Source organism: Belonocnema kinseyi, chromosome 5 (assembly GCF_010883055.1).
Source record: "Belonocnema kinseyi isolate 2016_QV_RU_SX_M_011 chromosome 5, B_treatae_v1, whole genome shotgun sequence".
Taxonomy (NCBI): Eukaryota; Metazoa; Arthropoda; class Insecta; order Hymenoptera; family Cynipidae; genus Belonocnema; species Belonocnema kinseyi.
Window position 1 is genome coordinate 124,545,188 of NC_046661.1, and position 12,810 is coordinate 124,557,997.

The 12,810-nt window shown below is 30.6% G+C and overlaps 1 protein-coding gene across 1 annotated transcript in view; it reads right to left on the bottom strand.

Moving 5' to 3' along the window:
* Nucleotides 1-1,591: 1,591 nt before the first annotated feature.
* Nucleotides 1,592-12,810, bottom strand: part of LOC117173872 (serine/threonine-protein phosphatase 6 regulatory ankyrin repeat subunit B-like) — a 34,083-nt gene continuing 22,864 nt past the window's right edge. The window contains exons 2-7 of the mRNA XM_033362519.1: nt 10,475-10,807; nt 9,517-9,893; nt 9,259-9,430; nt 3,330-3,786; nt 2,333-3,245; nt 1,592-2,247 (exon numbers count right to left, since the gene is read on the bottom strand). Of these exons, the coding sequence (XP_033218410.1) occupies nt 1,592-2,247; nt 2,333-3,245; nt 3,330-3,786; nt 9,259-9,430; nt 9,517-9,893; nt 10,475-10,807 (2,908 nt within the window). The remainder of the gene's footprint in view (nt 2,248-2,332; nt 3,246-3,329; nt 3,787-9,258; nt 9,431-9,516; nt 9,894-10,474; nt 10,808-12,810) is intronic.

Sequence of the window (12,810 nt, forward strand, 5' to 3'; positions counted from 1 at the left end):
AATGATAACAGCAGGCAGTTCCTGGTTCGAATCCAGACTGCGATCGATTTTCTTATAGTAAACAAATTAAAAGAGGACAAAAACCTTATTATTTCCGCAAAAATAAATATATTTTAAATCTTGGACGAAGGTGAAAGGGAAGATACATTGGTAGACGACCGGAGATTTTTACTAGCTAGGTTAACATATAATAAGGGGGCATAAAACTGAAGATCTAATAGTACAGTTCTCGATGTATTCAACCCCATTGGATTCATTCAAAATTTCTGCAGTTGAAAAATAAAGAAATGATTATCTTTCTTTCAATTTGATCAGCAATAGAGTGAAATTTATTATTTAAACTAAAACAGATTAAATAACGGCCATTTCAACAATCTTATTTTCAATCGCTGCGAATTCAAGTTTGTTTTTAAGTGACTGAAAATGACAAAAAAAAACATTGAAAACTTCTTTTGGTAACAACACGTACTTTAAACTTTGAAAATGATGCATTTTCCTTTACGAATATTTTTTCTTCTAATTTCTTTAGTAGATACATTATTAACAATATGCCATAAGTGAAGGGTGTGAAAAGGTCTGAAATAATATTTGTCTATAAGAAATATTATAAAAAAATTTTTAACTCAGACAATAGAATTTATTCTTTGATTTATAATTATTCTCCTTATATAATTCCACAATTTAAATATTTTTAAAGGAATTAAAAAAAATATTAAACATTTCAAGAAGTATTTTACCCTTAATTAAAAGTGTGGGGTGTGTAAAGGAATTGTGGAGAGGTACACCAAACTCTCCGTTTCAGTCCAGTGTCGGGGTTTCTCTTCAAATACCCTTGGACTGAATTGGGGGGATCGACACGTTAACAAAAACTACGAGCGTCAGCAGTTCTAAGAAGGCCGAAAACGGGGAGACTGAAAGCGGGGGTTGGGTGCACAAAGAAAATGTAAATCTTTAGGAGACACATTAGAAACTTCAATCCAAGATTACTTTTTATAATGGAAGACTGCCGCACAACATTTTCCCAATATTCCAAGCAATACTATTTCGCAGTATTCAAAAATTTCAAGAATTAGCTGAATCGAAACGAACTTTCAATTTTATTTCACATCTCTAAAATATACGACTCAGTTTGATTCAATAACTATAATCTATTTTGCAAACAGAAAATGAAAAATCCAAAAAGAATTGATGCAACTCTGATATTTGAAGTTCTTTTGTAACATTTATATTTAGATGGATTGAAAAGGTGACAAAAATAAATTAAATTAATTTTGGCTTATAAGAGATTATCTCGATTAGTTTATTATATTGATTAAACAACAGTCAAAATGAAATGCCAAATTGATGCTAGATATACTCATATATCTAAATATATGTAAATATATTTATTACTCTAAGAAACAAATATTTGTTCATTACCGACATACATTGGTACCTATGTTAGCATGCAATATATTTTGATAAACAAAAAAACCCTTTAAAAATACGAAGACAGGCTAAATGAGTCAATATAAAACTAGAAAAATTAAAAACGAAGTCAAATGAGAGCCAAGATATATCCTTGATTTTTCCATCAATTTAGAATCAATAATTAACAAAGGTTCTTGCATTGAGCATTCAGATAACCAGGTAAAGGTAAAGTGCCAGTATTACTTTCTTTTTTAGTCAATGATAATGCTCTTGCGAAATTTCTGATGTGACCAACACGGAGATAACTAAAAATGTAGTCCACAACATCAATCGGCAACTTTAACATTGAGTACTTTTCAAGAAACACAGCAATCGCATCCTTAAAATAAAAAATGCTTTTGACCCTACCTATGCGTTTTTCTAACAAGAAGGCATAATGTGGGTATTCACGTACAAGATCGCTTGACTCGAGATTATGTATTATTTCCTCAATGACTGTGAAATTCGTTACCTTCATCAAGTCATTGGTTAGAAAATCAAACAAGGAAATGAGTTTATCCTCACGGAATCTGATGTTCTTCAATCGCAAAACTTCAAGTTTGCATTCCTGATAAAAATTGCACACAAATTCTCTTTTGCTTCGCCAAATATAATCATAATTAACGTCAATTTCCGTCGTAGCCATACACGCAATTAGAAGCTCTGTACTAAGCGTTATCTCTACAGTATAATTGAGTAGAGATTGAAGTGGCCAATTTCCTTGTCTGTTCTGAGTTTCAAAATTGTTGCTTATTTCCAATAAGCATTGGACGACATCGGGAAGTTTTAAATAGTAACCTGAAAAACGTTCGCAAAACATTACTAATATAATAAAACAAATTTAAAAGGGGAAAATACAGAATTAAATGTCTAAAAAGAATACCTTGAAGTAAATGAAGATCGACATCAGCACCGTTGTCTACTAGAAATTCTATCAATGACACTGCGTCCATTTTAGAATTTTCATTCGTAGCATGGCAGAGCGATGAATGGCCTTTTAAGTTTCTGGAATTAATGTTAAAATTCATGCGTAGCAAAAGATCTATAATCTCAATATTACCGCCAATAACAGCATGGTGAAGTATAGTACAACCTTTATCATTTACTCTATGAAAATTAGCTTGATACTTTGCGAGAAGTTGCAGTACATCCATTCGACCTGCCTGACATGCTCGTTCAAGAGGAGTTAATCCACGGTCATTCTTGTCGTAATCTTGTACTTCAGTCTTAGCGCCCCTTTCCAGCAAAAACTTCACCATCTCTATATCAAATATAACTTTTGGATGACAACCCTTACTGTATATAAAACCAGACGATAGTGTGTTCAGTTTAGTGCAGCCAGAAACAATGTTAAGCACGGAGGAGTTTTTCCACGTTAACCACTTTTCGTTTATAAATTCAGCTTGTAGATCTGCTCCTGTATTCAAAAGACTCTCAACGATTGATATGTTTCCCACAGCAACAGCATAATGAAGAGGTGTGAATTTATTATCATTAGTTGTAGCATTAACATTAACGCCATGCTTTAAAAGATACTGCACAAGCTGTACATTATTTGCTGCAACTGCCCGATGAAGAGAAGTTTGCCGATTATAACCATTCACATGAATGTTTGCACCATGAGAAAGAAGAAGATTCAATTCCGGAAGTTTTCTAAGACGAATAGCGTCATGAAGAATAGGATTCTGACTTGGACCCAAAGCATCAATATCAAAATACTTATTGTCTGTTTCCAAAACCAGCTTGAAGGTTTCTTCATCTCCGAACTTCAGCACGAAAAGGAGCATAAGAGAAAACTTTGAATTGTAAAACATAAGATCAATTTTTTTATTTAATAAGAATTTAACAATTTTTTGGCATTTTTGGATATCATTGGCTACTTTGGAATCGCCTTGATTTTCATAGTCAGCATGTAATTTTTGTACAACAACCTCAACCGTTTTAATCGGACTCCAAATTAGAGCTGCTTGTAGAATGTTGAGTCTATTTTTCTCAGTGATACTAATGTCGGCCCCGTTGTTAAGTAAAAATTCGAACATTTCTGCACTTTTGGACATTGTAGCTTTAAACAACGGAGTTTCGTTTTCATAGTCTTGTGCATTTATATTAATTCCATGTTGTTTAATCAAACGTTTCGCTGCTTCTACGCATCCAAATTTAGCGCTCAGGTGGAGAAGTGTTTCATTATTCCGGGATTTGATCCATTTAACTGTGTCATTGTCCCCATTCAGGGCTTCATTCAAAAGCTTTTCGTTATCGTTCCGGAGATTCCTCTCAATCTCTTCGTATTCGTAATAATCTTCATATTCATCATAGTGATCATAGCACTCGGGTTCACTGTCAGACGACATTTTGATTTAAAATTAATAATTACATATATTTATAGGCCAATTTTCGATTTATTTTACCCTACATACGTCGCTATTTTTTAAAAATATTTCGTGAATCGAAAAATATTTACAGATAATATAATCTGTTATAAGTTGTCTGTTAAACTCAGTATCTGTAACCGAAAAATATTTCTTTATATTAGGATCCGCTAAGAGTATTTAAAATATTTCTATTGTTGAAGAGAAAATATTGGTATATTACTTAAATATTTATTTAGAATGTTTGAAATGTCTGAGTCTTCAAATTTATTCAGATTTAAATATAAAAAAGAACCTACTTAAAAAAAAAAATTATTTTCAGTAATTTCAAAATAGCACATATTAAAAATTTTCCTGTTCAAATGCATTTTTGTTATTTGGAGGCTTTACCAGGGTTCAGAAGTCCACCAATATTGACATTCTTTTACGCTTTTTTTTAACGATATCATTAATACCACTATTTTCTCGTAATTGGCCGTGAATGCTAGTGGCTAAAGATGTTGCATCTAAAGAATAGAAAAACAAATATACTAGAAAGTAATCCCAAAGGCTAATAGTATTAAAAAAGTAATATTTTCGATGCGTCGGATTTTGTGACATTTTAAAATCCTTTCACTTGAAAAAAAATTCAGAATTTCACTACTTTCATCTGTAGTACTTATTAGATGAACATTTAAAGATCAAAAACGTCCACAATCAAATAATTTTACATTTGATGATTCAAAATGCAAGTTGATAAGTTTACATTTTCATAACAAAATATTTCTATTGCATAAAATTTTCTTTTGCATTATTTCAAATCACAATTTTCGAGATATTTTCCTAGAGAAATTCGAGATTTTTATTCGGCCATTATTGTATCTGCTATTTTTAAAATATGACATTTTCTACGGTAAGATTATATGTAATAAAATTAATTTAAATTATTTCAAATATGGCAAAAAGGATAATCGTTTGATTTCAAAGTGTCGTGAATTTGTCCGTGAGAAAAATGGTCAGAAATAGCCTTGAGTGCATTTTGAGTCAAAAAGAATTATTCTGGAATAAAATTTTGATCATTATACTTAACGAAATTACGCAATTTAATAGGATTAACTTGCCTTCAGTTTGTACTCTATTCACCTAAATTCGCAGAAGTAATCATTTGATTAAACAGGATCGAAGTGAGGCACAAATATTTGATGTTCATATGAATTAAAACGTTAACGGAAGCAAACGAGATTCATCTGGATTCAAAACGTTTTGAACGTCGCCATATTTGAAATAATTTTAATCTATTTTAATGCATTCCTTCTTTCCGGATTTATATCAAATTTGTAATCAAAGCTTACACAAATCCTTAAATACAATGTTCAATAATGATCAGTTTTTCAAACGAACAATTTAGGCTGTTTAATTTTTAAAAACAGCTCACATTTTTAATTAAAAAAAATTATTTTATAAAAATAAGTTCATGTTGCAATTGTTGAGAGGTTGAGTTGGGCTTTGGTGGGTTTCTTCGTCTTTCTAAAATGTGTTTCTATCCAAACGATACAAACTCACGTGAAAGATATATGAAATCAAATACCTTTTTTACAAAATAAAGCGCAGAACTTTAAACTTTTTATTTCGTTTTTTTTTCAATCTATTTCTCGAATCGAAATTTCTCTCATTGGAACTTTTCTTGAGCTTCCTCACAACTGCCGGAAAGAGAAATGAGAATGACACTTGCCAACGCCATGTTTGAGTGGCAGATTCAAATAAATAAATAACATTAAGTTTGATAAAACATAGGCCAAATAAATAGTTTTAAGTATATTAAGGCAAGAAAATATAAAATATTTGAAAAATATGCAATCGCGTATTGAATTTAGATATGCCATAATATTTATTAATATTAAGATGTCAATGTTAAAATGAAAATTAACATAATGTAGTATAAATATTACCTTTGTGTATTTTGGATTAAAAAAATAATATAAATGCGTGTAGTTGTAAATCAAATTAATTTTCTAATAAAAATTTAAGATTTCTAAGGTCATATTTTTGAAAAGTATTATAAATAAATCAAAATTTCTATTCGTTTATTACAGACCTCACAGTGTTCCCCCCTTTGACTGATTGCAATTTTGTTTAACATGTTAACTGATTTAAATCTGGATTTGAAAATTAATCCATTTTGATCGATGATTCAACTATTTTGATGAGAATTAGTCTTTTTTTTAACTCAATTGTTTTAAGATTTAAAAGATTTTTTTGTAGAGAATTCGGCTTTTCTAGTAAAAATTCAACTATCTAGCTAAAAGATAATTTACTTTTTTAGAATAAATTTCTGTGGTTGAAGATTCAGCATTTCAGTTGAAGATTCATTATTTTAGTTTAAGATTCATAATTTAAGTTGAAAATTCATTTTTTCGGTTCAAAATGTTACTTTTTTTAAATTAAAAATCCTATTATTTGATTAAGAGTTTGTCCTTTTTTGTTAGAAAAATAATCTTGTTTTTTGAAAATTGATCTTTTGAGTTAAAAGTATAAGTATTTTGGTTAAAAATCCATATATTTTATTGAAAAAACAATAGTTTTATTGAAAATTAGAGAAATTTAAGGCCGTTCTGGTAGTATAGTTCTAGATATAGGCAGCCATACTTGATTGAATTTATTATTTAAAGAAAAATAGCTCAGGTAATTGTCTTTTTAAAAATATTACTTTTTATCGCTGAAAAACTAGTTAAATTAAATATTTATATCTGTCGTAGCCCAATAGCCGCGCCAGTCGATTACACGACTAACTGGCCAGTCGGCTAATCGATGCGGAATAGCCGACTTATACCTGCACCTGCTCAAGTTCGTCTAGTGGACAGATGAGGGCAACCAACAAGCTACCAGTGTGCTTTTTGACTACAGCGTTTCAGTTCGGTAGACGACTATGCATACGGTTCATCACATATTTTAAGGATTGAGATTTTTCATTTGTTTTTCATGGAAATATTCTGAACAAAAAATAATATAAAGAGTTGCTAATAGAAATGTTAAGCTATTTACAATTTAAATGATGGAATTATGTGACACGAAGTGCGTTAGTATGGAAATCTTAAATAAAAAATTATCCGATTCTTAAAATAGGCAAGGAAAAGTACAAAAGAATATTTTGTCTTTTTTCTGTACTTTTTTATTTAAGATAATTAGAAATGAAATTACAATCTGTAGAAACATCACAGAAAGTGTTTGAAAAAGCAATTGTTTTTTAATATTTCGTTTTATTTGTGTTCATTCATTATAACAAAGTATTATTATTATAATAATAATTATTAAAGTTTTTGTTATTGGTTTAATGCTTCATTGTTTATAAAAGACAAGTATGTCCTAGGCCTCTTGAGCAATAGTCAGTATAAAAGAAACAATTTTATCACGTATTTTTTATCGTTTTCTTAATTATAATTAACCATTTTTTATCTGAAATAGTTTTTTTAAAGCTAGTTTATTGTTTAATTTGCTTTGTCACAAGTGTACAATTTATTATAATGAATGAACATAAATGAAACGAAATATTAAAAAAACAATAAAAACTTTTTCTGTCATGTTTTTGAAGATTCTAATTTTATTTCTAATCATCTTCAATAAAAAGCACTGAAAAAGACACAATATTCTTTTGTATTTTTCCTTGTCTATTTTAATTTTTTTTTTAGAATTTCCATACTAGAACACTTCGTGTCATATAACTACATAATTTAAATTGTAAATAGTTTAAGATTTCTAATAGGAACTCTTTTTATTATTTTTTACTAAGAATATTTAAATGAAAAACAAATGAAAAATCTCATTCTTAAAATGTATGATGAACCGTATGCATAGTCTGCTTGTTGGCTGTCTTTATCCGTCCACTAGACGAACTTGAGCAGGTCCAGGTATACAGTCGGCTATACAGCGCCGGTTAGCTAACTGGCCAGATAGTCGGCTAATCGACTGGGTCGGCTATTGGGCTACGATATATCTACATTTAACCTTATTGCTATAATAATTTTTATTTGAAAAAATTGAAGCTATCAATCACACTGTATTGATTATTTCAAATACATTAGTATTTTAAATTATAGATTATCTACTGTAGGATAATTATATTTATTTTTTAAATGATGAAGAATAATAAAAATCGGAAAATTAAATATTTCTTATTTGTAACAACAAATATGATACAAAAAAATTGAGAATTGCGCTTTTTCCTTTAAGAACACTTTTTCCTTTATAATTATGCTGTGAATAAAATTTTTGAAAGGGTTTTTAAAGCTTTTAATTTAACATTTCATGTTGTATTGCACAAAATTTAAGCGATTAAAAAGTTATAAAAGAATCTCAAAGAATACAGTTTATTTTAGAAAATACCAAGGAACTGAATGAGATTGCAAAGAATTTTGTAGGATTATCAAAGTGGTATAATTTTAGAATTTCCATTAATGAAAATGAGGTATTCTTGAACGGTCAATCCTGAAATATTGCTGCAATGTTGCGAAACAATATTTAAATGTTGGAACATTGTTGAAATGTTATTAAACAATATTGTTTTGGAGAGGACATTCACATATTTCAGCAATAATGTGTGCTGTTGCAGATACTATCAGAGTTCTTAAAACAGTTTCGAGCAGTCATCAATATTAAGAACTAGAAAAGAATAAGAACTAGAAAAATTAAGAACTAAAAAATAATTTAACTAACACGGACTGCTAAAAATTCTGTTGTAACATTTCTCTTCAGATGGATTGCAAGGGAGGTTAGAAAAATAAGTGGAATAAATTGTGACGTATAAGGAGTTATCCTGGTCAGTTTATTATATTGATTAAACAATAGTCAAACTAGCATAAATGAAAGATTTGTACATTACTGGAATATGTTGGTACTTGCGTTAACATGCAATATTCGATAAACACAATAAATTATATAAAAATACGAAGACAGGCTTTAGCTTCGGAATCAAACAAAGGCATTATCTTAATCTTTTCATCAACTTCGAATCAATAAAAATCACCCACATTTTTATATTGAGCCCTCAAATAACCAAGTAAAGGCAAATTCCCAGTTTTACTTTCTTTTGTAGTCAATGACAATGCTCTCGCAAAACTTCGGATGTGACCAACACAGAGATAGCTAAAAATATAGTCAACAACATCAATCGGTAACTTCAACATTGCGTACTTTTCAAGAACCGTAGCGATCGTATCCTTAAAATATAAAATGCTTTTGACCCTAGCTATGCGTTTTTCTAACAAAAAAAAGCATAATGTGGATATTCACGTACAAGGTCGCTGGACTCGAGATTATCTATTATTTTATCAATCACCGAAAAGTGCGTTACCTTTATTAAGCCATTGGTTAGAAAATCAAACAAAGAAATGAGTTTATCCTCACGGAATTTGACGTTCTCCATTCGCAAAACTTCAAGTTTGCATTCCTGGTAAAATTTCTCTACAAATTCTCTCTTGCCATTAACGCAATTATGAGCTCTGTATTAAGCGTTATTTGTGCTGTATAATCGAGTACAGATTGAAGTGGCCAGTTTCGGCGGCTATTCTTAAAGTTCAACTTGTCACTCATCAATTCCAATAACCACTGGACGCCATCGGGAAGTTTTAAAGAGTATCCTACAAAATGTCAGCAAAACGTCGCAAATAAAATGAAGCAGATTTAAAGTTGGGAAAACAGATCATTACATTTCTAAAAGACGCACCATCAATCAAATTAAGATCGAAATTAGCGCCGTTGTCTACTAGAAATTCTATCAATGGTACTGCGTCAGCTTCACAATTTTTATCAGTAGCATGATAGAGCGGTGTCTGGCCTTGTTTGTTTTTATAATTAATATCAAAGTTCATGCGTAGCAAATGTTTAATTATCTCGACATTGCCGTCAATTAGAGCATGGTGAAGCATAGTACTACCATTGTCATTTTTTCTATGGAAACTGGCATCATACTTTGCCAGACGTTGCAGTACATCTATTCGACTTGCCTGACGTGCTCGTTCAAGAGAAGTCAATCCACAGTCGTCACTAGTATAATCTTGCACTTCAGTCTTAGCTCCCTTTTCAAGCAAAACTGTATCATGTCTATATTAAATATAACCGTTGGATCATGACCCTTACTTTTTTGTACAATTCCAGAGGATAGTATGTTGAGTATAGTGCAGCCAGAAACAATGTTAAGAAGGGATGATTTTTTCTGGCTTAACCACTTATCATTTAGAAATTCAGCTTGAGCATCAGCTCCTGAATACATAAGACTTTCAACGATTTATTTGTTACCCGAAGCAACAGAATAATGAAGGGCTGTGAAGTTATGACCATAAGTTACAGCAATAACATCAACGCCATGTTGTAAAAGATCATGCGCAAACTTCAAATTATCTGCTGCAACTGCCCGGTAAGACAAGTTTGCGTATCATAACCATTCACATGAACATTTGCACCATGACGAAGAAGTAGATTTACATGCGGAAATTTTTCAACACGAATAGCGTGATGAAACAGGATTTTTATTTACTAGATCTAAAACATCAATATGAAAATCCTTATCTGTTTGCAAAATCAACTTAAAGGTTTCTTCATCTCCGAACTTCAGCACGAAATGGAGCAGCAGTGAAAACTTTGAATTGGGAAACATAACATCAATTTTTTAATTTAATAAAAACTTGACAATGTTTTCGCATTTCTGAGTATTATTGGCTACTTCGTAGTCGCCTTGATTTTCATAGTCGAAATCCAATTTTTGTACAACAAGCTCAACCGTTTCAATTGGACTCCAAAGTAAAGCTTCTTGTAAGTAGTTCGGACCTTTTATTTTAGTAATATTAATTTTTGCTCCGTTGCTCAGTAAAAACTTGAAAATTTCTGAATTTTTGCACATTGTGGCTTTAAATAACAGAGTTTCTTTATCGTAATCTCGTGAATTAACATCAATTCCATGCTGTTCAATCAAGCGGTTCGCTGCTTCCACGCATCCAAATTTAGTGCTAAGGTGGAGAAGTGTTTCATTATTACGGGATTTGATCCATTCAACTGTGGAACTGTGTTCATTTAGGGTTTGATTGAGAAGTTCCTTATGATTGTTCCGGAGACTTCTTTCAATCTCTTCGTATTTGTCATAAGGTTTATGTTCATCATACTCATAGAAATCGGATTCACAGTCAGAAGACATCTTGATTAAAAATAATAATGCAATATATTTACGGACTGATGTTAGATTTGTTTTACTTTGCATTCATCGCTATCTTTTTTATATATTTCGTAAATACCAAAATATTTACAGATAGTCTAATCTGTTTTAATGTGTCTGTTGTAGTTAGTGTCTGTAACCAAAAAACTTTTCTTCGTATTATGACTTATTGAGAGTTATAGTATTTATTGTCGACAGCAACATTGATACAATTGGTAAAAATAACATCTTCTTTGTATTTTATTAAATTATGCCTCGAGGATTCAATTTCTTATAATAATTCAATTCCCTGAACTTAATTCATTTGCTTTTATACCAAATTCTTCATAAGCAGAAAAGAAACAAGAGACAAGATTTTGAAAACAAGCGAGATCGTACGAAAACTTCGCTGCTTCGGGACACACAATATTTGATGTAATGATAGTATGGTTTCTGAGCTTTCTCATGATCCATCACAGCAATAGGATATACCGGGATATCCCATTTCATCCCATTTATCTCCCAGGTTGTCCCATTGACACATTGTTACTGTCGGGCCTTTGTGGTCACTGCGTATGAATTTCATGTCAAGACACCATATCTAGGACTCGGATGCACGCCACTATTAACAGTCTTTGACACTGTTCTTTTTAGTGATGCCACTAATATCACTAGTTTCTCGTGATTAACCACCAATGCTAATTATCTGTAGTCATATATCTCAAACATTGAAATCCACATAAGAAAATAGTCCAAAAGGCAAAAATATAGAAAAAATATTGATATATTTTAATTTATTCTATTCTTTGTTTCCTAAGCATCGGATTTTACATGATCAAATTTTTTTGTTTTCACTTTTTGCAGAATAATTTTGAAATTTGTTTCATATTAATTCGTAAAACTTATTGGTTAAATATTTTAAAGTAAACAACTTTCGAAATCGAATAATTTCAAATTCGACGAATAAAAATGTAAGTCAATAAGTTTAAAATTTTAGAGGAAAATAAATCATGCGTGGATCAATTCTTTCATTGAAGAATAAACAGGATATGGATGACTATAAAATTAAAAGCTGCTGATTGAAATCAGTTAAAATTTTTAATGGAAATCAGTGAAATCTAATAGAGATAACAACTGTTTAAAATACATATCCTTAAACTTTGTAGGTTTGAAATATAATTTCTAGGATTTTTGGAATTCATATGTATTAAGCCTGGTATTGATATTTGATTTAGACAAAAGACAGTAATATTTTAAACAGAATAAATTTTCAAAAATGATAAAAGATGATCGAGAATGGCAAAAATCTCGTTTTCTATAGTTATTCCCTTAAAATTATGTAAAATTACAAAAATCATAATAATTTATGAACTGAACACTTTCAGTTATATAAGGTGGTGTTTGCAGTTTTTATGTCATTAGTTTTCAATCTCAAAATTGTGAATAGATACCCACAACGTGTTTCAAATAATTCTAACTTGAATAGATGTAGACTACTGACTAGGGTCCCATGTCGAGAAAGTTGGCCCTATTTTCCCCTATTCATATATTTTTCACAGTTTTCACCTTTATACTATCTTTGGGTGGCTACACGCTCATGCCATTATCAGAGCGTTAAAATGTAGTGTTGTGACATCAAATTCCTAATGAACGACAATAGTAGTGAGACAACAAAATATAGGGAAAATCGAATATTGAGGCAGCCATGTTGTATCTTCCATGAAAAAATTTAAGGTACGAGGGTAGTTCAATAAGTCCTTAGAATGAAGTATAAAAACAATTTTTTTTGGGTAAATTTTTTTTATTTTTCAACATAATCTCCTTGGAGCTCTA